Here is a 26,329-nt window from a genome sequence, read left to right as displayed (position 1 = left end):
TTCAATGAGGAAGAAAGTGATAAACAGCATTGTGGGGAGGAGATGATTCGAGAATAGGTGGTGTGGCAATGGACAGACAAGAAGCAACGGATAGACAAGGTGATCATGGGGTCCATGGAACACAATCCTGAATTAGCACAACTATGGGAATGAGATGAAAGTTGCTGGTCTAACAGACTGAAGCTGTAGTCTGCTGAGCAACACTCCCAGGTCTCCGCAGAGTAGCATTTTTATTGCAGTATGTCTTTCATGGAAAATGGACAAAACTTTAAATAAATCACAATTACTTATTGCTTAGTATTTTGAATAATAAATTCTTTAGTTTATCAGTACCTCACGGCCTTCAATGTGCATTCTTCAGATAGTTTCAGTTACATATACATTCTTTCTCCTGAACAATAAATTATTCTTAAAAAAAAGAAAAGGAAAAGATACATAATTTTAAAGCAAAGAAAAACAAAAGAACATATATTTTTGACATTTATCTTAAACTTATATGGAAACAACTCTATATGTTAGATGCTTAAATATAAATAATAAAGGACATTATGTTATTTACAATGTTACACAGTAAGTTGAGAGAGTAAAAACTGACATTAACTCATAAAAACAGTAAATGATATAAGAAAACATCCAAGTAATATACAATATGTATTTACAAAAGAATATATAATAGAACTTGTGATATGTGGCCATTTCCTTCTGCCTACATTTCTCTTCAGTGTTTCATAGGTCTTTGCAGATAGAAATCTTTGGCTGGTGGAATGCAGCCAGTATTATTAATACAAGATAAGACCAGGCCTTCCTTATTTTCACCAATGTGAGCCATGCGCCCTTTAACCCCAGGCCATAAAAAGGAATAGTTACTGAGCAAGTTACCCTGGATAAACTCCACCTCTATCAAGACAGTCACACTGAAACAAGGAAGAGATAGCAGGTTTGGGACACATTCACCCACACAGAGGACCGTTTTGTAGAAACTAGAATGCTGTCTAGAAACTAGAATGCTGTCCAGGCACTCTTGGGGGCAAAAGTCATACTAGGCAGGAAGGGAAAGTAAGACAGAAAGTGAATCTTAGGTAAAACAAAAGGAGTTTTGCAAGTATTTGCATGTATTATGCTCCACTGCATACACCTCAGTGGGATACGATTTTCGACCCAGGAAACAAAGTTGCTGTCAAACTCCTGGGCAATCTCTACCACCTTAAAACCCAAGATAGCTTTCCATATGCTGGGAACATAGGGTCACACTCCGATTGCCACTTCACTGCCTGAATTTATTAACAGAGGTGGTCGAGAGTGACGTGACAAGCATCACAGAGATACCCTTCTGAACACAAATCAAGTGGCCATGGCAGGTGGCGCTGAGCAGTCAGTTGGTCTTTCTTATCAAGGGTGCAAAGGACGTCCCAACTATAATAATAGGCCACCTCTGTGAGTGATCAGAGTCAAGTTGGAAATACAATTTCCTCTTGTCTTCAATTTTCACATATATTTGCAATTTGAAAAACATAGCAATTCTCATTGTAAGAAACATGTTGCCCATGGTTCTCAATAGAAACTTCTATTTATTTTTAAAATTCTACCACAATGGGACATCTGAGTTCCCCAATGCCCAAAGAATTTTAAACAGAATTTTTAGGGTTTTAAATTCATGGTAGGAATTTCTTTATTGAAATAGCTAAGGATGAGTCAAGGCCTTCAAAGGCAATGTTAAAATAATTTAGAGAACTTCATTGGACTGACTGTCTTCTTCTCCATGCCGTGAGCTTACTCATTTCTGCAAAATTGGAAAATCAGTGCAACTTGCAAAGGCTCCTCAGTGTAGGTTAAAAAGCAAATGAGGATACCACTGAGCACAGACAAAGTGGCATGTGAACAGTGATGGAAAATTTGAGATACTAAATAGTAACAGTAACTTCAAGAATCCGCAGACAGGCATCTGTGTGGATTGTAGGAGCATGTGGGAGCATAACATGACTCATGCCCAGCCTGCATTTTTCTGCTGAGACCTACTTCCATGTCATTTCTTCTTTTTAATTGTTAACATCAAGATTTGGTGAAGAAATATATTTAGTTCACCCGCAAAAAAGAAGCAATTACTCTCACTGACTCCATGAACCCCCTGATAACCTGTTTCTCATTTGTCCCATGGCTCCTAAGAGGCCACGTGAAACCTAAGTAAAGCTCCAGCCCTGATTTAACAGGTATCAGACAGGCCATGAAATGGGTTCTGTGTTTCAAATAATTTTTTTTCTTCCATTTTCCTTTATTAGCAGTTATTTCAAGTGTTAATATTTATAGGCCTTCCTTTGGATTTACCATCACAAGAGAACATGCAATGCTTAGGCCAGTCTTAGTCCTACTTTATGACAGTAAAGCAAACATGAAAGGAGGTGGGGGAAATGGGTGAGAGAGCCTGTAAATGGAGAGGTCAGGACACAGGTGGGGGTCACTTCCACAAGTAAAGGTGCAATCTTTCCAACAGGATCGACATTTCCTGATGAATCATTACTTGTGATCCCAAATCACATACACATCGGCCATTCCTGATAAAAATGTTCAGGCACAGTTATGACCTGATCAAGGCAACATGGAAGAATAAAAGAAAAAGAGGGGGAGAAAGGAGTGGTCATCCCCATTTTAAAATTTCAGCCGAGTCACCAAGCTTCTTTCCACCTATACAGTCACTCCTTCTGAACACTTTACAATGGAAATACTTCCCTATGATGACAAGTCACCGCTATTACAGCAGGCACGTTTGACTCTGGAAGTATTTCGGACAAAATGCTGCATGTGCTGTCTGGGCTGGGCTTTTTGTGCCATAATATGCCTCTTTTTGAGCCAAGAAGACACAACCAATCACTAGCTTCAAAATCAGTGAAAACTACAAGTCAGAAATGATTGCACCTTTATCAGCCATGGTTTGATCGTCAACTAGATAAGCTGCTGGATCATTCCCCCAGAGAGAAAGTGACATTGAATCCTCTCATAAGGTGTTAGATTAACCCTGATAGCAAGCCAGAACCCATTTTCTAAGCTATCCCTAAAACTGTTGCTTTTTATCAAGAGAAAAAAAAAATTCAAATAAAGTAAATGAGAGCTCCTTTTAGTAAGAGCAAGCTGTCTTCTGATTAATAATATAGTTTTTTTTTTTTTTCACAGTATTACTTTCTTCCTAATATTTAACATTACTTAATGCGGTTTCTTGCTGTATTTAATAGTAGCATGCTGTTGGATCTACTATTATCTCAGAGCCCAATGAGGCAAACCTTTGGCTGGCAGAGTAGACACAACTCATTTCATATTCTGAAAGCAAAGAAAACTTCATACACAAGAGAGGCGTATCTGGATGGATGTGCCATTACAAGACATACTGATTGGGTGCTACTACAAGCAAACAGATGGACAGTTGCAAGTCTTGCAAATCATACATCCAGTCAACATCATAATGCAATGCACAAGAAGCCAGCAAAAACTGAATCTATGAGAGGTTTTGCTGAAATACTGTGGAAAAGCAATCACTGTAACTGTACAAAACTTGCTCTTGACATAACATAACATAAAGGCACCATTGATATCTTTCTCGTTTTGAAATACTGTAAAAAATTGCTACATATGGCACATAACACATTTTTACATACATATATTTAATTTATAAAAGTTTTTTTTCCTGTTTTCTATTTGCAGAACTGCTAAAATAAAATAAATTGTTTAATTTAAGGTGGAATACTTTATTATATAAAATAAAGTTTTACAGGTGAATCTATGTGTTTATTTAGGTTTTATACAGCAATAGGGTCTTGGTTAGCAATTACACTAGACAGCCTGGCCTGGATTTCTTCCTGTGTCGAGAAGCGGCCTGCTGGGTTAGTCCTGCTGTCAGCCAGGCGGAAGGCAGGTGTTGCCTCAAGACTGGCTGCCAGGGGGTTCTGTATGCCCAGGAAAGGTGTATCTTCACCTACTCTTTCATCTTCTGTTTCGCTCTCTGAGTTACTGCTCTGGGAGCTTGTATTGCTGTCCACTTCCAATCTGTTAGCAATGTGGCCATTGGGCTTGGTTCTTTTGGCCCGCCGGCTATTGGCGAGTTTCTTAACAGGCTCTTGGGCTGGCTCGTACTCCTGGGTCGTTTCATACTCCTCATCCTCCACTATCCTCAAGGGGCTAGGGGGGAGGCTGTTATTGTCATGCGCGGGGTTGTGATGGAAGGAGCTGAACTGCTGAGGGTGATGGTCAAACTTCTTCTCCCGCAGCCTTGGTGGTGTCACGAGAAGTAGAGGTCTTTCTTCTTCCACGAAGGGGCTGACCGCCATGGAAGGCATGGACACCGTCATGCTGGACACGGGTGGAGACATTTCCGAAGGGGGTGATTTGGGGGAGCTTGGCGTGTGGAAATCTACAGGTGACATACGAGCCGGGGTGGTCATGGCTGACACATACCTGTGTGAGCACAGAATACCCTGCATAAGTGTGGTGCAATAAGAGGCACATAGCAGGGAAGGTAAGGGGACAGAGTTCACAATAGTATATCATCAGAGAACAGAGAATTTCTATTCATTGTAGACTGCTCAATTATTTATGCTAGGACATTCCACACCCTTGGGATCGAAAATTAGGTAGCCAAGAGTTTCCTCACAGGAGTGCATGCAAAGATCAGCTAAATTACCTAGCTCATCAAAGCTTTTGGGATTTTCAGTCTCATCACAATTATAAATAAAGACATATGAGCCAAGATAAGAAGGCATTAGGTCCTGGAAACCTCTCAGCTTATATAAGGACCAAAGCTCAGGGATTTGGAAGGGAAAGAAGTATTACTTAAATACTATACCTTCCTAAAGGCCAAGGGGTCTTAGAGAATGAAGCCCAAATGGGGAATGGAAGAAGATCTAAGATGAGTTGCTGATAGCTGGATCTGCATGCATTTGGATCTGTGTGCCTTGTTTCTCCTTAGCTCAGCTATAAGGTTATGTCTTATGAAAAAAAAAGAGCATAGTAACTTAGATTTATTCCTGACAACAGTGTCATACATTTGTGTGCTTTTCATATTTTCCATGAAATGCAACTAGTTAACATTCAATTTGGAACTATCCATCCCAGTGTCCAACAAACACAGTCAAAGGTAAGCCTGAGAGAGCCTAATGTTGGCTTCACAGTTATCACAATGAGGTTATGTCCAATCTTTGGTCTATCTCTCTTCCAAAACCCACAACTATATCAGTCTTTGGTTAATCTCTTTCATGATGCCTCAAAGGTTGGCTGTACCATGTTACCTTCTATCATGTTATGCCTGATAATGCTCAGTGACTCTTGCCATCAGGCCACCAAGCACACTGTTTTCACCATATCATGCTTTCTTCCCGCAATATAAGAAGTCCTGACTTTTGGCACTGAGGAAGACGTGGCTTATTCAGAGTCACATTTCTCAGCTTTTGATAAAAAATGCTACAACACACAACACTAAATGACTCTTTTCTTCACACTGGCATTCACAGAGTCTAATTTGACATGACCTGAGATGACACGGAGTGCCATCATCTGAACTCTCGCTAACAGGAACAGAAAACCCATGAACCTCGCTGCTTCTCCATGATTCGCAGTGATACAGATATGAGAGCTAACCGCCTCTAAACTGGGAACGTGCCTGAGAAATTGAAATATGTGGGCCTTGAGTCTTCAGACTTTTGGCTTTGGGGGTACTTAAATTAAGCTCTCTGAGAAATGCTAATTCAAATTCAACCAACATATTAAAGTGATTTATCTTTTCTCTCCACAATCTCTAGGTTCAGGAATATTTTGTAGTCCTAGGTATTATCTGGAAGCCAAGCACAGCAAGGAGATGTCAACATTTAAAGATAAATATTACTTGTAGTGATGAAGAATGATTTCATCTCTAACTTCCTTTTCATGTTTCAAAAACAGACTGAAATAGAATGGATAGACTTCCTTAATACATAAAAAAAAATTAAATGAATTTAGGACTAACGTTTTAAAACAGTTTAAACCCTGCCTACTTTTTCATTGATTAGTTGCAGGGAAACCTCTGATTTCATAAATTCCACAACATTCTAAAATATAATTTTTAGGGAAAGGCCCTTGAAGAAGTAACCAATAGGCCTGCAAGCCCAGAATTTTTGTTTGTTTGTTTTTGTTGTTGTTTTATTTTTTTGAGACGGAGTCTTGCTCTGTTGCCTAGGCTGGAGTACAGTGGCGCCATCTCAGCTCACTGCAGCCTCCGCCTCCTGGGTTCAAGCAATTCTCCTGCCTCAGCCTCCCAAGTAGCTGGGACTACAGCTGGGTGGGCACTGCCACGCCCAGCTAATTTTTGTATTTTTAGTAGAGACGGGGTTTCACCATATTGGCCAGGATGATCTTGATCTCCTGACCTCGTGATCCACCCACCTCAGCCTCCCAAAGTGCTGGGATTACAGGCGTGAACCATCACGCCCAGCCTGTCATTTTTTTATTGTCAGTACTCCCCAGTCCATATGTGGAAAGAGTCTATCAAAGTCATCTCTACCCATGGAACTACCACATAAGTATGGATTTGACATTATGTAAACCTTTTAGTAAATGGTCAAAGATTAGACTAAGATGACAATAAAATAAAAATAAATAAAATAAAATTCAGCGGACTTGCAAACAAACAGGTAATAGCTTACCTCTGATTTCATAAATCCCATAAAGTTCTAAAATATCATTTGGAAGGAAAGGCCCTTGCAAAAGTAAGCAAGAGGCCTGCAAGCCCAGAATGTGTTATTTTTTATGGGAAGTACTTCCCAATCCAAGAGTGGAAAGACTGTATCAAAGTCATTTCCACACATGTAACTACCACATAAGCACGGATTTGACATTATCTAAACCTTTTAGTAAATGGTCAAAGATTCGCCTGAGATGACAATAAAATAAAGTAAAACCCAGAGGACTTGCAAACAAATAGGAACAGGTAACAGCTTACTGATGGGCTAGAAATACTGGTCATCTTCCAGCTCAGGTGAAAATGGAGAAAGAGAATCTATGAATTCAGTATTACTATTTAATATCTTTTTGTTTACTTTCTTCCATTCTTCATCTTCCCTTTGCTATAACTCCCCCAACCCAACCCAATCTCCCCAAAGGAAAGCCAAAACATTCTGGAATAAAGGGCCATCTTGAAGGCAGGATCTGCTTTGAAAACCACCTGTGAAGACTGCCAGACGCAGCATCCAAGAGATTTATTTATTCAACCCTTCTTGGAATTTCATAAAAGAGATACTATAGGGTGCAAGGCAAGCAGTTGCCACCCATGACATTCAGCAATGACATAGCCCTTGATTTGACTTAACTGAGGCTGGAAGGTAAGACAGGGTTAGCAGATAAGAACACGAGGCCAGCTCGACCACCGAATCAGAGTTTGGATAACTGGCAAATTGGAATTATAGAAGGGTCCTTATCAAGCATTGATGCCATCTCTCTAATGTTACAACTGAGGACACTGAGACCCCAAGTGGGTCTAAGCCCATGGCCAGAGCTGGAAACTCCATGTGCTGCACCTTCTGCATCAAAGTATCCCAGCTCTTTAAGAGTCTGTTGCCTGTCAGTCACTGGGACGAGGAGAGAAGCTCAGAAGAAATAAGTTCCGTCAAACAAAGAGATGACTTCATCAACTAGGAGCACTCCTAGAACAGGTAACTGCTGCCCCTTATTCTGATTAGAGTAGATTTCCTGAGGTGAGACCGCAGGTGCTCACGGGGATTCTCTGACTGAGTGTCTCCTCTGCAGTAGCTTTGCCCTTCGGTTTTACCTTTCACTATGAGGAGAGTCTCGGTAGGAATCAGGGGTTTCTCTGGCATGCCTGAGGAAGCTGTTACATTCACGAGGGCCTCCTGTGCCATTAAGACGTCCTCTTGGGCCCCCAGTTGGGCTGCTGTGCCTACTGTTTTCTACGGATGACATCATGATTACAGAGTGGCTTTCGGAAAGGATGCTTTCAGTATGTCCGTTGCTCCAGCTGCGGAGGAAATGAGAGAGGCAATGAGATATTTCATTCAAAAATTATATGCAAAAAATGGAAATGAAAGGAATGGATTCTGACAAATGTTTCAAACTACTGATGCATCCAGAGCTCACTGCAACATCACTTGTCTCCGAATAGAATAGCCACAAAGATCATTTGCTATACAGAGGATCTTGATTCAGATTGGCTTTGTAAGTATACAGTACATTCACTTGATCACTCATTCAATAAATATTTATCGAATGCCACTCCTTACTGTATAATTATAGTGTCTCTGTTCTTGAGTGGCTTAGATTAAAGAAACATTTCCTTGTATGAGCTACATTTGGAGATCTAGCATTGGTCTTGGTAGAGTAAGTGCACTCAGGTGGGGATCGCCAGGGCATTTGAGAATTTAGGGTTCCGCTATTTAACCAATTCTCATGTGCATTTCCCAGGGCAATCAATTATTGAAAGAAGTTGACTTCTAAGTATTACGCAGAGACAAAAACAGACTTGTCCTAGTGTAGCAATTCGGTGAGTAGCAGGGCATGAGTAAAGACAATCTTAGGAATGGGAAACAATGGCCCTGTGGAGTTACCTAATTGAGGCTTAAATTTATGCAGGAATTAGGGCAAAGCCAGTTGATTTTCAAAACCTGTTGCTGCCCAAAGATCATCCATTTCACTGCGTCCTTTCTTAGGCAGTGGTATCAAAAGGCTATGTGCAAAAATTCATTCTGAGAGAAAAGCCATGGAATTTTTAAATTCTCATACCTGTGGCTAGGAGTCTGGGTGACAGTAGTGGAATGATGGGCTGTGGAAGTATAGTGACTGGTGGAAAACGATGTCTCTGCTTCTCTCTCAACAATATGCTCACTGGAGATGACGTTTTTAGATACATATTGCTGGATAAACAAAGAGACACAACTTTAAGATTCATGTAGATTCATGTCAGTCAAGGTACTAATATTGTCATGTAAATAAACACACTAACACTGTCACAAACACACAAATCTATTTTTGTACAGATGCTTTGTAATAAATTCCATTTCCTCAACAGCCAGATGGAAAATCCTGTCCTGGCTACTGTGGCTTTTAGATTAGATGAATAGAGTTAAACACACAAACAAACAAACAAACAAAAAAACCTCTCTGGATGTGCATCCAATGTATGGCCCATCATCCCAACTACATTTTATCAGCAAAAGTCCTATTTCCTCTATTTTATTTTAAATGAATAACATGACTAGAATTCCATACAAATATCCATCCAATATTCATTTGTTTCATGGTTATTGCAAGTCGAAGAAGGCTAAATGCTATCTGAGTGAAATAGAAGCAGACAGGTGGTTTGTGTAATTTCAAATTTCAAAGTACTAGAAAAAAATACTTAAAACTTCTATATTTTGGGCCTACCTTTCTCCTTCCATTTCCTAGTGCCCATGTTGTCCTACTAATGTCATTGAAATGTTTAACTTGTTCTCAGTGGTAGGGCTAACAGGGCTACTGAAAATTGGAGGGACTTAACAACTGTTGTCAATGCATACATCTTGACAAAGCACATAATATATGGAGGACATTTCTATTTAATGCAGATGGATTCTACTTTCTTTTCTTTCTTTCTTTTTTCTTCTTCTTCTTCTTTTTTTTTTTTTTCTTTTTTTTTTGTGAGATGGAATCTTGCTGTGTTGCCCAGGCTGGAGTGCAGTGGCGCAATCTCAGCTCACTGCAACCTCCACCTCCCGGGTTCTAGCGATTCTCCTCCCTCAGCCTCCCGAGTAGCTGGGATTACAGGCACGTGCCACCATGCCCAGCTAATTGTTGTATTTGCAGCAGAGGTGGGGTTTCACCATGTTGGTCAGGCTGGTCTCAAACTCCTGACCTCAGGTGATCTGCCTACCTCCGCCTCCCAAAGTGCTGGGATTACAGGCGTGAACCACCGCGCCTAGTCAGAGTCTATTTTCATCAGTAAACCACAATATTTTTTACTGTTTCTATTAGGGAGGGAGGCCCGTTTTGAAGTTGTGTTTTAATTGTTGTTGGTATTTACACCAAATTGAGTTAAGTAATAGGAAAACCAATGGAAAGGCATACTTTTTGATGAAATAAGGCACTTTATAATCTGATGGTCTGTGGGCTCTAAAAATATTCACGGAGATCCAAAAATACACAGCTTGAATTATGCTTGAAACTCTAGCTGGTTCTCTTAGTGGAAAGGCTATTCCATGTGGATCTTCCTGGGAAATACAGCTAGCTTGATTTGAGGAAAGGATACACAGTGACCTACTTCTAGTCCCTGCACCATTTCACTATTGCTTCTTGGGAGGCAACATAAGCTCAGTGCATCTAATGAAAATAATACTTAACAATTATTGAACATTCACTAAATGCCACAAGGCTAAGTGTTTATGCAAATTACCTTATTTAAGGCTCACAAGGAGTCTCTGAAGTAGGTATTATTTTTAGGTCTGTTTTTATATTGAAGAAATAAGGTTGAGAAAGGTTAAAGGCCAAAGATACACAATGTGAGCAGTAAATGTAATCCAGGCAGTCATTCTACCGTTTATATAACATGCATAGTGACAGATTGTAGTTCCTTTTGTAGTGAATATCATTATCACATGTGTAGAACATTGAGATGAACACTGTTAGGGTGTGAAAAAGCAATAGAGTATGTTAACCTATAAGCACCTTGCTCCAACAAAGTCTCGAAGGTGTTTGCTACAAGACTTGCTGATAGTTTAGTAACCACCAACTCTATAGTTGGGTCTATGATACATCTGTTCCATTCAAAATATGCCTTTTTCTATAGGATAGAAAAGGTACTACAATAAAATCTTCAAGCTTTGTGTATTAAAAAAACCATACATCATAGCAATAATTTGAAAACAAGAAGGATGCTGCTGGAATAGAAAGAGCAATACTCCAAAAGCCAAGAGATAGTGCAGCTCTGGCCCTTATCTGTAAATAAAAGAGAGATTTGAAAGATAATACCTTCAAACTCTCCAGAACCTAATATTCTATGATCTAGTTGTATTTAAAAAATTGAATGCTGAGTGTTTGGTACAGTATGAACAAAATATTTTAATGATGATGGATACATTTCATCTGGAGGGCTTAATGTCATTTAGAAAGGGCCAGGGAAGAAGCTGGCATGACACTCTTCTCCTTTTGCTACTGAGAAGCGTGTTTGATAAGTCACTTGACCTTTCCATGCCCTAAAGGAAATCAGAATCCTTTGGAAATCATCATCAGTAAATCATCAGGTACTGTGAATTGCCCTAAGAAGATAACTCTAAAGCTCTTTGCTCGGTTATCTGTACTAATCAGTTACAGACTGGAGTAGCCTCATATATTCCAAGTTATATATGAAAAAATTCCTTTTGATTATTGTACTATTAATTTTGCTTTCTACCCACTCTCTCCACACAAGCCCCAGCTATGGCCTCCTTGCAGAACAAACCCAACACTATTATTCCAATTCCTTAATGAACACTTTATAAGAGGAAATGTGCTGATTTTACAGTAACCAAATCCACTTTAAAAAAATGTTCCCATTATTTTCTCCTGGCAAAAACCTGGATTCCTGGAAGCCATGGTGATTAATGGCAGCAGCTAAAAGCTTAAGAGCTTTCGAAAATAAACTTCAAGGCGTCTGAACAGAGGAGAGAGGCTCAGTTTTTTCCACTGGCCAGAGTCAACGTACATTCACCAGCTGGACATTCTCGGGGGGTGGGTTAGGATGGTGAGGCCCATTGGCAATGTTCATCATATTGTTTCGTTCAGACCGAAGGCTCTGCCGAAGACGGTCATGAAGCTTTTTCCGCTGTTTCCTAGACATAAGAAAGGGAGCATTTATTTGTTTTCGATTATTCACATTTCATAGTAGAGCCAAATCTTTATTCTACCGACAGCTATGAGTAGCTCAAGGCAGCAGATTGTTGATGAGGAAGAGGGAAGGGAGTGTGTCCACTCTATCCCAGAATAAGTGAATCCACACATCCTTACCAAATAGATTTTAAAATCCACATGGCATTCTTTTGGTAATTTAGCTGTTTTACCGAGAGACAAGAAAAAAAGAGGATAACACAAATAAGTTGATAATTGACTAAAATCCCAACTTTCCTAATCAATCCATCTTTGCCTAAGTCTTACAAATGGACACTTATTTGTCTTAGATAATAATTTGTGCTGGGCTGGGCGCAGTGGTTCATGCCTATAAGCCTAGCACTTTGAGAGGCAGAGGCAGGAGAATCACTTGAATCCAAGAGTTTGAGACTAGCCTGGGCAACACGGAGAAGCCCTGTCTCTACATAAAATACAAAAATTAGCTAGGCTGGTGGCGTGCACCTGTGGTCCCACCTACCCAAGAGGCTGAGGCATGAGCATCACTTGAACCAGAAAAAAAAAAAAATGTACATTTATAAGAGTGACTTCATTTATAGCTTTTCCTGGGGACTCTGAAGAAAATGAACTGAGTTTTGAATATACACAGTTAGCATGTTTGTGAGTGTATGCTATGTATGTGAGTGAGAATGTGGACATATTTTGCTAATGGATTTTGGCACACCTGTAACATGTTCCTACTCTGGTAACGCTTTTTGTGTAATTAGGCAGCAAATATTGAGATGGAATCTAATGAGACTCACCAGGTCGATTCCAGGAAGGCTTATCTCTATCACTTAATTCTGGCAACACACTAAATCACGGGATATTGAGAAAATACAATCCATGCTTTGGATTTTGTGGTATAAAAGCATATTATTTTTCTTCCTCAGTGTAACATTCAGATTATGAAAATATTCCCATGGATGGTTTGGCAAGAGAGTATCGTGCAGTAACATTTTTTTTAAAAACCTTGTTAATTTAACATTATATTAGGCTTGAAATGTAAGTTATATGTAGGAGAGAAAAGTGAAGAGAATTCATGTCACATAGCAATTGAATTTGTTAACATGGACCAAACTTCAAGGCCAAACATAGGGAACCCAAATCTATTCTCATGTTTTCTCTTTTACGTTTTCAAAGAAAGTTTTGCTTGATTTTCCTCCCCTGAGATTCCTTTTTTACATCTCACGCTGTGAGAGCATTCATACTGGCAACCTAATTAGATAGAATTTAAAAATAATCACTATAACTCAGAAAACTGCATTTCAGATACCACAAAAGGTTTCCTTTATCTTGTAAATTGGACTTGTTCTCAGTAGTCCTTTGAACTGAAGGTACTACTGCACCCTGAATGCAGTCAGTCTCTAATCCATAAAAGTTTTTCTAGGTGCATATTAGTTTCTTTTGGGGATAACTTGCCTATACTAAACCCCTCAAATGGACTTTTGTTACCCTCCCTCTCCTTTTAGAATGAGGTACCTTCACTCCGTCCCACCCATACACATAACTTCCATACAAGCCTGTCCCTCCAGCCCTTTATCCACTCAGGGGCTGTGGACATTGGACAGAAATATTTACAGCACTTTCACATGAATAGAATATTCTGTGTTTAGGAGACATCCTCTAAATGGATTATTCACAGGAAATAATCCTCCCCGCCCTTCCTTTTTTTTTTTTATCCCCAAGACTAGGCTGTGGAGCCCAGATTCTGCAAAGCCCTGGCCATCTAAGCTGTCTCTGCATGAGGGAGAGAGAAAGGCATGGAGGAGGAAGGTTTACTTGGTTTTGCAGTAGGCCACCACACACATGATGCCAACCACAAGGAGGGCGATGCAGATGCCAGTTATGGTCAGCACTCTCTTCTGGTACAGCTCCTCTGCCTCTGGAAAGGGATGAGAGCAGATGTCATCACAGGTCACTTCCACTTGCCAGGACTGACTACAACCAAACAGTGGGCATGCTGCATGACATTGTCCATGTTCACAAGAAAATAAATACATGACAATTCCTTATGTTTACACACATAGCTAATGTACAACATGCTCTGCACTATGCTTTGAACATAAATAACAAAGCCAGCTGGGGCCATTTACAATACTAATATTATACTCAAAAATTACTTCTAATTATAAGCTATAAATATATATATAGTTGATAGTAAATCGGAAATCATAAACATTAATTATAAAATAACTATTTGGTTAAAACTCTGTAGTTTTTTTTTGTGAAGTCTCTTGCAAAATAAAATATAAAAAGCTCTTGCAAAGACAACAGGAATCAACATCAATTAAAGGAGCTGGGATTGGCATTACTGGGGCCTCCCCTTCCTCCTTCCTCCCTTCGTTATCCCTCAGCTCCTGGCCTTTTTGTATTTCCCGGCTATTTTATATCATCACTTTATATCCAGTGGTCTTTACAAAGAGTCTTTTCTAACTTAAATATATTAAATTCAAAGACATTTGCAAACATGAACTTGGCTTGTAGTTACTTAGTAAATTGAGTCAGGCTCTCTGTGATTTAACAGTAAAATGTGAACACAAGCAGCAATACAATATGAGGTATCAGGGCACTGTATCAAAGAAAATCCCACGTGATGGGTAGGACAGTTATGGGCCCAAGTGGAGACTTGTCCTTTGGAAGACAATTCTAATTACTCCACCAATTGGACTTAGGAACAAGTTTATTTGTCCAAAGAGGTCACCAGTATAAATGATGTGTGATTTGGAATAGAGTTCACATTCATACATTGGCCAACTTGGCAAATGAGCTAATGTAGGTTATGCTAAGGAAGTGTGATGCTTAGAACTTTGAACTAAAGATAACTACTGCACCCAAAATGCAATCAGTCTCTAATTCATAGAAGTTTTTCTATTTTCGAATTAGTTTCTTTGGGGGATAAGTTGATTAGACTAAGGTAGGTCAGGTTCTTAACAAGATTTGCTGATTTAATAGGGACCCTGATCCCTTAGGACCTGAGCTTCCAGTGAGTCTAATTACATCTATTGGAAGATCTTCACAAGTTCACTCAGAAAGAGAACTCGACAGCAGTGTAAGCTGTTCACTTGCCATTATAATCAATAAGTTGGTCAAGAACTGGGGAGTACTGTCTAAACAGAGCTGACTTATCTGGACATCAACAAGGGACCCACAAAGCATATTTCCATATTACATCTGCAGTGGCACAACTACACCTTTAACTACACCTTTTTCTCTTTTGAGAGAGGGCAGCTTGCAAGAAGTTTTCTTGAAATGAAAAAGTGAATTTTAATTTCTAGGATACAGTGAACCTTATCATGAAATGAAACATTTCCTACAAGCCGAGCCCATGATAATCAAATTCCAGTGAACAGGTCAAGAACATTGTCAAATCAAATTAATATAGCACTGATTATTAACAGGAGGAGAAGGAGAAGAGAAGTCAGTGGGTAAAGGACTAGAATGCTGCATAGATCATACAAAAACAAATCAAAGGGGTTGGAGGTGGAAAGGAAAAACAAACCAAGGGGACAGACAGACTGACAGAATGACAGAGAGACCGAGGAAGGGAAAACAAGGTTAAAAGTTAAGGAGCCATCTGAAGTCCCTGGCACAGCATGCCTGATACTAAGGGAGGAAAAATAAAGAAAGAAAAGAAAACCAGAGGGAGGAAATGCTTGGGTGGGAAGAAAAGGTAGATGCAAAGTTGGAAGGGTCATTCCATACAGCATAACTCCTAATCTAAGCTAGCAGTCATGTGGAAGCCACAATTAGAAAGCGAAGCGGCTGGTGCATTGCGGTGAAACAATGTACCGGGAAATATTGCGTTGGTGTCACAGATTGTTTTGTGTGTGCAGCAAAAGTTAGATGAGGACAAGGAACGTGAGTGCTTATATGTTAATTGCGTGTGTCTGTGCCTCCCCTCCCCCAGAGTCACAGGACAGGGAATTAATTTCTATGGGGTATCTGGTTGATGCTGCTGCTGTAGCCTCGCTTCCTGATCTTGGTATCTTGATCAGGTTTTAGGATACATGTCTAAGAAGCACAGCTGTCACCCCACTGGTCCTTCTCCCTGGGACCCAGGATGCAGAGCACAGTTCCTTGGGCTGTGAGGAGTTGGTGAAGAAGTAGGAGTGTAGGTATTATTGCCAAGAGATGAACGCCCTGTATGACTGTCCTCTTTTCCTTACTCTACTGTTTTCTTCTTTGGAGATGGGCAAGCCTGTGGTCGTTCTTTTCCACTGACATCTTAACATCCTATCTTTAGAAAGAAGCTGGGAAACTGCTTCTGCAAACTTCAAAAACGGGGACATGGACAAGGGCTAAATGGGAAAAAGGCATCATGCTTACTCTCAGGGATTCTTGGGACAAGTTGTCTTTTGGTTGTTAATTACAGAAGAATAGATTGAGCTGCGTTTGGAAACATATGGTGCATGATGATGGGTGCATTCTTTCTATGCTGTGTAGGCAGACACATATTTTCCAGTAAAATGATCATTTCATGGAAATAAAGAGGTAGCTCAGTAAAGGCCAAAGGGTAATGTAACAGCACTAAAACGAACTGATTCAAGCCAAGGCCCATAGAATACAGACGTGGGATTAAAATCCTGTATTGACATCAGCATTGACCAGATGCACTACAACTCTCATCCACATTGCTATTTGAATTTTTCACGGTTTGGCTCAATCAGGTGATCCCACACTATGAATGTGATCAAGGAAAAATACTTGGTGAAAAATAATATAAACAATGGATTCTTTAACCTGTTTTTCCCCATATTAATTTTTTTCTTATGTGTCAGGTCAACTGGGGAAGAGCAAATTAGAGACAGACAGGGCTGAAAACAAGAGTCCGTCATTCCGATCGGTGGGTCTGTCTCTCAGTGAGCAGAAATGCCCCAGAGTCTTCATGGTTTGGCTGGACTAACATGTTTCCAGATCAAGCACATTTTTTAGTCTGATCTGGCCTGGCCAAGAAACAGAGCCCTTACCTTTCTGAGTTGTACTTGACCTTTAAGGTCTGATTTTCCTGAAGGATGCAATGTTCTGGTTTAGTACACCAGCCAGCCTGGAACTATGAGCCTCTGGAAACTGTACCTTTGAGAAGCATGCGGATAGTAGCACCCTATGTCTTTCCTAACCCATAGAGGATCTTACTGAGGGGGAAGTTATGTATCTGAACTATCCTTCGCTTTACTGTTGGGGACAGAAACAATACCTTCTATAGTCAGACCCTCCAGCTACAAAATGAGAAATATGCTGTTAAGGATAGAAGGATATGGGGTAATGGTAGAATTTTTTCCCTCCCTGCAGGATAGGCCAATAATCCTGCAGAAGTGGGATAATTTTTTCCCCCCGAGGGAAGAAACTCCAATAGATAGCTCCCCTAAGTACACAATGTGCTCCCTAGTAATACAGGTGCTCCCCTTTGTGTTTCTCCCTCTTGGGAGATGTTCTGCAATGCACAAAGGCCCATTCACATGCACCTGGGGGCTTCTCATCAAATTGATAGTTTACTCCTGAATTTTTTTTTTTTTTGGAAGAAATGGGCAACCCATTGAGTAATCCCTGTAGCTGCTAGAGCTTGCAACTGCCTCATTTCCCACAAAGTCTGGAAACTACATCATGTGCAGCCTGTGATGTTATCATCCAAAAGAAGGCAGTGGCTGTAGCATGCCCCTGCTGCATGATGTCCCTGAAGCCAGCTGGATGGGGACCAGATATTCCGTGAATCAGGACATTGTGTCACTGATCCAACCATGGTCCAGGACTGTAGGTGGCATTGAGAAAGACAGACTGGCCTGGCCCTGTGGAGTCTCTGGGAAGGTAGCACAGCTCCTTGCTCCCCAGAGACTGGTCTTCAGACCCAACTATGTAGGATGAAGGACTTCCAAAAAAGTGTGTCCAAATCTTGTGTACTCATATATTTTTCTTTTCCTTTTACAGTGTGAAATTTTCTATTCGATTACTTGTCTGGATAATCTTCATGACTCAAATTTAATTCCATTACCACTGGAATCTCCACCTAAAATAGCACAAGGCTGCTTTCTTTCTGTTTTCTATTTCCTTCTTATAAGATAATGAAGTTGACTAGGGTGGTGCTTGAGTATCTCCAGAAAATCTGAGTAATTCAAGTCTGTGCATTTAATATTGTGTTGTAATGTAAGGGCTTTCTATATACATTACACTGTCTATATTAAATAGATGATTTTTACATTGTATGCCAAAAATCCTACCAGGCTAAGATGCTGTGTGTTTTTTAAGCAGATGGATTTAAAAAGTCTTTTGTTCTCAGGACTCTGAGTGGATTTCCCCTGTATCCTTTATGTGCTACTACTACTTACCCCAGCTTTTATATAACAGCAGAGCCAGATCCAATCAGTGGGTTAAGCAGCGTGGGATATATGTGAATTTGTAGCAGGTGGGGTAATTTTAAATTCTAAGTGAAGGATGCTTGGGAATCTAAAACCTGCTGCACTCAGTAACATTTCAGTAAACTAATCATAGATTGAACGCAGAGAAATCATTGTTATAGCTGTATGATCCCTTCTAAAGAAAAAGGAAATTAGTTAGGAACTGAAAGGTAAGAGTAGGAAGGGAAAAAGATTTCAGCTCATAGGCTCTAAATTCTGCAGGCTAAAAGGAATGATGATTGGTCCATACCCATAAATTCAATCCCAAGATGCTCTGCCAATGCAGAAAGTTGACAAAAAAAAGAAAGAAAGGGAAAAAGTTTCAGAAAAGAGCAATACACTGCACTCCAAAACACATTACACATGACTATTATGGCTCTCTGTGCGTGCACGTTGAACCAGACAAATGGTGCGTGGTTAAGAAGCAGTGCTCAGGTATGCCTCTGTGAGTCCACATAGGGAACGTCTCTTTTTATGAGGTGTGCAAAATAGCAGCACATTGTGTCTTTATTAACCCTTAAAAGATCTTACTGAGGGAGAAGTTCTGTCACTGAACTATCCCTTACACTATTTCCTTGTGTGGGAATGGAAGGATAATTTTTATAATCAGAAAAGGCATTTGATACTATTTCATTCCTTTTTTTAAAAGGCAGAAGCAAAGTTCCAAGGAGGTGAATTTTGTTTCATTAAAATAAGTAAAATTAATTAATTAATAAATTTTTTACCCAAAGACACCCATGGGCAGAGGCAGGAGCAGAAGGCAGGAGGATGGTAATTTGGTCTGAAAATGCTATCAGGTTGGACTTAGATTTTTCATTGTTTGTGAGTAGTTGGCCTCGAATACTTCTTGCTCATTGGTTGTATATTTATTTTCTTAGCTGTATGTCCTTTACTTCTTCTAATCTTCCACTTTTCTCATCACTTGTCTGTTTCATTCAGAGAAAGCAACAAACGCTTCCGCCCCAAAACCCCAAACAGGGGTTTGGGACACTTGGAGACTCCTTCCAGTTTTTCTCATATAAGTTCTGTGCGGCATAGGACAATTCTACGCCTCATTTTTTTCAAACTGTAAAGAAAAAATAAGTGGGAAAGATCCAATTCCTAGGGTTTTTCATCTTAACTTATTACTCCTTTATACAGAGAGAGTCAGCGAAATCACTTCTCCAGAATGCTGGACTCCCATTCTCACAGCCACTCGGAGGATCTGCAGGGCTGCCCAGGGAAGTAGACGCACAGGTATGAGCCAACAGCCAGCAATCCTGGCAGCTGGGACTCTGGAGACTCCAGGATTGCAAGAACAGCAGAACCTGCAGAGGCTCCAATGAGGAAGTGGGAGAAAACAAGTCCAAAAAAAAAAAAAAAAAAAAAACAAAAACTGATAATCAAATTTCATGACATGGAAGGCTCTAGGACTTCCTTTATCTCTGTGTGTGTGTGTGTGTGTACGCGTGTGTGTGTGCATGCGCACGTGTGTGTGGTCAAGAAGCAGGTGGGAAGGAGAGACAGCATATCAACTGAGATCTACATTTTCTTTCTTTGATCACTGCCTCAAGAGATACAAGGGCTATTCAATGATATGGCAAGGTATCTCTTAAGTTTGAAAAAAATGCCGTGGAGGGGTGTTTCTCTTACAAAACCTTGTGTTTGGGTACCTCATATAGAGAAGGAAAAAGCAGGAGATGAGTGTGCTGGAATCATCTTGGTTTCGGGTCCTGCCTCTGCCGTGGACCTGTTTAGTGACTTTGGACATGTTAGTTTTTCATTAACAAAATATTTTTTATACAAACACATGCCTCACTGGGCGTCCTTGGGGAGTAAAGGAGATGTGAAATCTGTGGCTAACAGCAGAAGGGCTTAACAGCTTGTGTAGCAGACACATCAAGAGATGTACCCTGGGCCACTTGTTGTATTCTCGTTTACTTTTGGCTACTTTCACGGCCAGAAAAACTTTGTAAGCTCTGGGGATACTTGAAAATTTAAAAACTTGCTGCCCTTTAAGGAAATGAAGCTTCCCAGATTTTTTTTAAGTACACACACACACACACAGACACACACACACATATCAAAAAGTACACTGCATAACAAGGATCGTGGGAAGTACTATACATAATAGTTTCCTCTGCCTTGGGTCCAGGGTACACAAGCAAATAAGCTATCTTTTTCATAAATTAAAAGCTAGGGGATTTATTTATGATTAATTTGGTTGCACAATATTCACAGCAAAAATAATTTATTCAAATCCAGATAAATTGCTCTTGCCTCCGTACAACACTCAATTGGTCAAAAATTGGTCGTTTTTTTTTTCCTATTTGCTTTCTTCATACAAACTTTGGAACATCAACATGAAAACATTCATTTTCCAGGGAAGTCAATAATAAATTTTCTTACTCATTTCCATGAAGGTGGGACTCAGCTTTTCTTTCTAGAACCCCCTCCCTCTCTTTCCTTTTTCTCCTACCAGTCAGTAATAATTTAAGGGTTAAAATCAAGTGATGTCTACAGAAACTCTCTCCAGAGAGTCAGGATTCCATGCCTACGTGAACACTGCTCATGATCTGTATTAGTTGCATAGAAAGCTTGGTTAAGTCTTCAATAAAATTAGTAGCATGCCCATGCATACATATTACTGCATTTACAGTTTTATAGGTAAGTCTGTCAGCCTAACTATAATTTCATTTCGCGGGAAGTCATTCATATCAGGCAGCTCCAATTTCAAATAATTCAATGGGAAATTGGTACTTAAAACTGGAATCTCTTCTGGCCATAAGCCCTAACAAGGAAACAAGCAGAGGGAACATGCATCAGTCATACTAGACCCAGAGCAAATACTGCTCTAATTTATTTTTACTATTGGTAGCTACATTTCTTTCACTGTGAGTCAAAAAAAGCAGAATACACGAGCACTTTTCATTTTATGAAAAGGTTATTACTTTCTATCTGTTCTACTTAATCTAATGTTGGCCTGGGCTCATTAAGAATCACATGCTTCCTATTGAACTTCTGCCTAGCCACTACATTTTTCAAATTAAATTAATAATTCAAAAACACAAAGTTTACTGTAAACAATCTAGTTTCCTTTTCTACATGTGATTTCTGGCTGTGCTCTGAGCAATATAAAAAAATTAATCTAAATCCAAAAGCCTTCAGAAACTATTAAATATTGACTCACAAATCCTTTGTCTTAGGATTTTATAATTGCTTGAGGAAAACTGATTAACCTGTAGGTTAATTTAAATTTTCAATCGCATTAAAGAAAAGAACAATAGAACAACTTTCTTTAACAAAAAATATATACCCATGCAATTATGGTTTCTGTTAACATTTGAAGACATTTAGGATTTTTCTCTTTAACATCTTGGGCCTGTTTAGGCTAATCATCTCAAAGACTTAAAATCTTAAAGTCTTGACTTTCTGTAGTGCTGAGATTTCGAAAGGAGTTCTGTCAATGCCAATTCTGAACAGGACCAATTTTGTGTCTGTCTTTTCATTTTAGACTTACCTTTATAAAATGGAGATACTTTTTTTTTTTTTTCACATATGCCAATCCATAGTGTCACTGGGCCCTTTGAAATGTTAACAGGAGACTTTCTCCTTAGTTCCAAATTCCATGTGCACATAAGCACACTCATAAACACACACACAGTAAAATCTCACTAACACGTGGCTGCAATTTATGGCAATTTTGTCACAGGTGAAGTGTTTCTCTATTCTACTGTTAGCAAGATGCATGTTCGATAAACAAGAATAATTTCAACAGGTTGCATTTAGAAATCCATGCAAATGATGGATGCACTAGTAACCTGTGATTCAAAACTACTTTGAAGGATATCTGCTAAATTGCTTAGTGTGAGAATGTTCCTAAAAGTTCTAAAATTACAATCGTTTAAAATATTCCAAATTTGAGCTAGTCTATAATTAGGTCCTACTGTATGTTAGTTTATATATGACATACTTGCTCTGTACTGCCCCTAACTATTCAAAGTATGAGTGCTTTTCCTTTTTTCTGCCATAAAATCTATACATTGATTATGGAGTGCCTGTATACACATGTATATGTGTGCACACACGAACACACACACACACCCCACACCACATATTGATGAACACAATTTTTTTCAACTAGGAATTCTGTGTCAGGTTAGGTCAAATTTGAAGCTGACTAACCTTGACAATATTTTCCTAGAAAGTACTATAAATATAATGTTGTATTTCAAGGCAAATGGCTGCCTTATAAAATATACATTTGTCCCTCTCTTTCATATTTTAAGTCAGTTTTTATAAATCAGTAAATGGCCCCTGGACATTCTGACCAGAATCACTGTATCAAACCTGAATAATGTAAGTTTCATGTTAATAAACTTAAAAAATTATCCATTCTTTAGAATGTTATTTTTCAACTGAAAATGCAGTGTGGTAAGTTTTGAATGTTTCTCTTTGAAGCTAGGGACTGTCTTTTCCCATTTTGTGTTCAAAATTTATGTTTTCCAGACTTTAAGACTACAAACAATTAAATTTTAAAACGGTCACTATGGTGACATTCTCTATCTTTATTCTGGCTTTCATTGCTACTTGAACATAAAGTTCTTAGAGCAGCACAAATTTATTTTTCTGCCTTCTGTGTAGGGGTTTGCAGAGATAAAAACTGAAAATTTAAGACATAGAGGTTAGAACATTAACTCGGTAAGACAACACTGGAAAGCAATTTCTGATTGGAAGCTCTTGCTTTTCCAGACATGAGGCATCTCTGCTGCACAGCCATTATATATATTGTTCATAAATGTGCAATCAATCTTTGTTAAATCAGGTTAAATATGAATGCCGTTTTCCTGGATGTCATCCAAAAGTGGCATTGAAAGCGTACTAAAGAATTTATTTAAGGAATCACACTCTGAACTTCACAAATACATAGTGGCTATTTTAAAATGATATCTTCTGAAAAAGCAAATGGTCTAAAAGAGAAGTTGAAAATATTTTCTCTGTCAGATCTAACTACATAATTATACTGTCAAATAGCTTCATTTTTTAATGCTTTTGTTTATATAGTGCCTGAACATTGCCTTCAAGGCACAGTAAAACACTAACACCAAAAATGTAGATGTAACTTAAGTGATGAGAATTGTCATTCAAATCTAAAGTAGGATTTTACTGTATTTATCTAGCCACATAGATTTGTCGAATCTATGTTATTTAAATACAAATACACATTTCTAAGAGAAATGCTTTAAGGTATTAAATTACATTCTATTTTTCCCTTTTATTTTTATTTTCTATCCTATCTTTAAAAAATTAACTTAAAAATTAAATCAAGCTATTTGCTTTAGCTGTGGATAGAAAAATTCTCCCTACTAAATACATATTATTTAAATGTTTGTCAATAAAGTGAAGGCTGTTTGGAAATTTTACAATGCCAATTTACAAACTTGTCACAACAGAAAATGGCCTAGGAAGTTGTCTTTGATATGTAGCCTATATAAATACATAAATACTACCTCCCTAAATAAATGATTGCACATTATGGGTCTAATCTTACCATAAAACATAATAGAATTTATTCTGGAAACCTCTATGACTGTTAACAGGAATTACAGAAACTTATTCTCTGCATGCATTAGAACAAGGGTAAATTGGATTCTTTTAGGACCCCTAAATAACCAGCTTATATCACTGTTTCTTATGTTAGATGAAGTTAAACTGCAGTAAGCTATGTGACATATTTTTCAGGATGAGCAGTTGACAATTTAAATCAGTGGTTGACAAATCCAGCCCACTGTTTGCTTCTGTAAATGAAGATTTAATGGAATACACCCACGCACACCAGTTTTATGCATTGTTTACTGCTGTTTTCATGCTACAATAGTAGGTTTGAGTTGTGACAGTGATGGTGCCACCACAAATCCTAAAATATTTGCTCTCTGAACCTTTACAGAAGAAAAATTGCCATTCTTTCATCTACATGGATAACTACATGATATGCATTTTAAATGCACTGTTTTGAAAGCTCCAGGATCAGAAGTTATAAACCCAGTTCACAATAGGACAAATACATGGTTTGGTTTATATAATTATGTACAATGTGAATTGGGTCTTCTGGGAATGATGTTCAAAACTTCATGAAGCCACGAACATCTATTCAAATTTCCCAGTTTTGCCTTAAGTTACATATATATATATATATACACATACATACACACACACATATTTATCCTATAGTTGAGTTGTTATATCTCAAAATAATAAATATTTAAACAAATAACAGTAACTAATTTATTCTAAATTACTTTTGAAACTAACATAAAGAAATGCTAACATAAATAAATCATTGTTTAAACTAGTGCCTGAATTACTTGTTCCCTAAGCAACGTAAACAGAAGCCAGGATATCTCATTTGCTGTGAAATGTTTGTTTTTAATTTTCCTACTTGATGCTTTTTAAAAAAAATTGCCTCAATGCAAACTGTTTGGTTAATGAAGAAAAACATCTGAACTCCTTTTATTATGTTTATTTGTGACAAATAACACATTCTGAATCAAAATTAACTTACCATCATTTCAAATGTATATTGGTTACAGCTTAGCAACACCCTTTTCAGGATGTGGTCATTGTATAAAGAAGATGGACTGTTCAGTAGAATGATTTTTATTTTATCAATAAAAGTGAGACTTTGAAATGCCTTTATTATCATTTCACTGCTTGATATTGACTATCAATTTGTATCACATCATTCAATATCAATTCCAGAAACATCCGGAGCCTCACACACCTATTAGTATCTCAGAGCCAACTAGTCGCGAACAGAGGAAGTAATACAATTGCTTTTGTTAATGTTCTCATGCGACAGGCAGAGGCAGTCAATATTAGACCTGGTAAGACACATCTAGCTCTAGGTGGAATCTGAGGGGAGATGCAGCAACAAGAAAGCAGCACCAACTGAGCATGCTCCTATTCAGGCAGAGACAGAAAGGGAGTGGACGTACTGTAGAAGCTGGCCATTACGTAGTTTTGGCAGCGATCACCAGTAAACTCATTTGGGCACCTGAGAGAAGAAACAAAAAAACAATGGTAGAAAAAACAGAGAAAAAGAGAAGAGGTGAATATATGCTAGAAAGAAGCTCCTTCAGTGTCATTTGACTGAAACTTGGTGGGTTCACCCTCAGGAACTGAATCTTTGCCCTGATTATGGCTTTCAGGCTCTGGCACTTCCCCCAAATGGTTAAAACTTTGGAGAGAATGAAGTTCTTCAGTTGGTATGATGGAAAGATCCCAGCATTTTAAGTGGTTGCCTTCTTTCAAAGGGAACCCCTTAAAATGAAATCTGACGTTTTATTCATCTCAGTTTTCCATTTGATGGCTTTGGTCACACACGTTGGAAGAAAATGTTTCTCGGTTGGCTTGCCTGCAATGGTTTGTCAGCATCACAGGCCATCGTGACTGGCCATTCTTGTAAATTGATGACTTAGGGACCCACTTTGAGAGACAGTTGATAAGGTAATATTGAATGGGTTTATGCCTTGAGAGGTTAAGCCATAATCAGAACAAAATGAATCAGTTGCAACTGAGCTGTAAAAGCACCAAGTGGTAGTGATTGTTGCTGTAGTTGGGGGAGAAAGCAAATTTCAGATTATTTTAACATACTTTCTTGGTTTTGGACTTTCATGGGCACATTCTCAGTACATCTTGCTCCAGTGAATCCAGGTTGGCACCTAGAGGGCAAAAATGTGGTAAACAAAAAAAATGCTAAAGACACTGAGCTTTCAGACTGGCAATTTTCCTCCTACGGAATATGGAGATTCCTAAAAATGATCTGGTACCAAGCAATATAAAGAAAAGAAAAGACACAACATTTAGAAAACCATGTCCCACAAAAACTGTGGGTTACAGATTTTTGTTGTTGTTTGCTTCAGTCTTCAAATGATTGGTTAACTGAAATTTAACCAGAGTGAAGTTGAAATGTGGAATAAGAGGCGGCAAGCCCCAGAGAGCTGTCAGTTTTCCTGTGGCATGACCCTATTTGCCACTGAACAGTGATTCTCACTATGTTAAAACACTGGTTTTCATAAGTGCTAACATAATTCCATCCC

General features: G+C 38.8%; 1 protein-coding gene across 21 annotated transcripts in view; it reads right to left on the bottom strand.

The window, feature by feature from the left end:
* Positions 1–211: 211 nt before the first annotated feature.
* Positions 212–26,329, bottom strand: part of NRG1 (neuregulin 1) — a 1,136,418-nt gene continuing 1,110,300 nt past the window's right edge. For 5 of the 21 annotated variants that reach the window (XM_031935850.1, XM_031935851.1, XM_031935852.1 and 2 more), the window contains 7 exons: positions 25,226–25,284; positions 18,502–18,525; positions 13,642–13,744; positions 11,681–11,807; positions 8,749–8,879; positions 7,781–7,987; positions 212–4,440 (listed from right to left, as the gene is read on the bottom strand). In XM_031935850.1, coding sequence (XP_031791710.1) covers positions 3,786–4,440; positions 7,781–7,987; positions 8,749–8,879; positions 11,681–11,807; positions 13,642–13,744; positions 18,502–18,525; positions 25,226–25,284 — 1,306 coding nt within the window. In that variant the 3' untranslated portion in view covers positions 212–3,785. Of the gene's footprint in view, positions 4,441–4,828; positions 4,971–7,780; positions 7,988–8,748; positions 8,880–11,680; positions 11,808–13,641; positions 13,745–18,501; positions 18,526–24,707; positions 25,285–25,883; positions 25,952–26,329 lie in introns of those variants that run through there. The other 16 variants (XM_023214589.3, XM_023214596.3, XM_023214597.2 and 13 more) reach the window with 7 other exon arrangements.

Source organism: Piliocolobus tephrosceles, chromosome 7, assembly GCF_002776525.5.
Source record: "Piliocolobus tephrosceles isolate RC106 chromosome 7, ASM277652v3, whole genome shotgun sequence".
Taxonomy (NCBI): domain Eukaryota; kingdom Metazoa; phylum Chordata; class Mammalia; order Primates; family Cercopithecidae; genus Piliocolobus; species Piliocolobus tephrosceles.
Note: the sequence above shows the minus strand (reverse complement) of the source record. Positions and strands in the feature narration are given on the sequence as shown.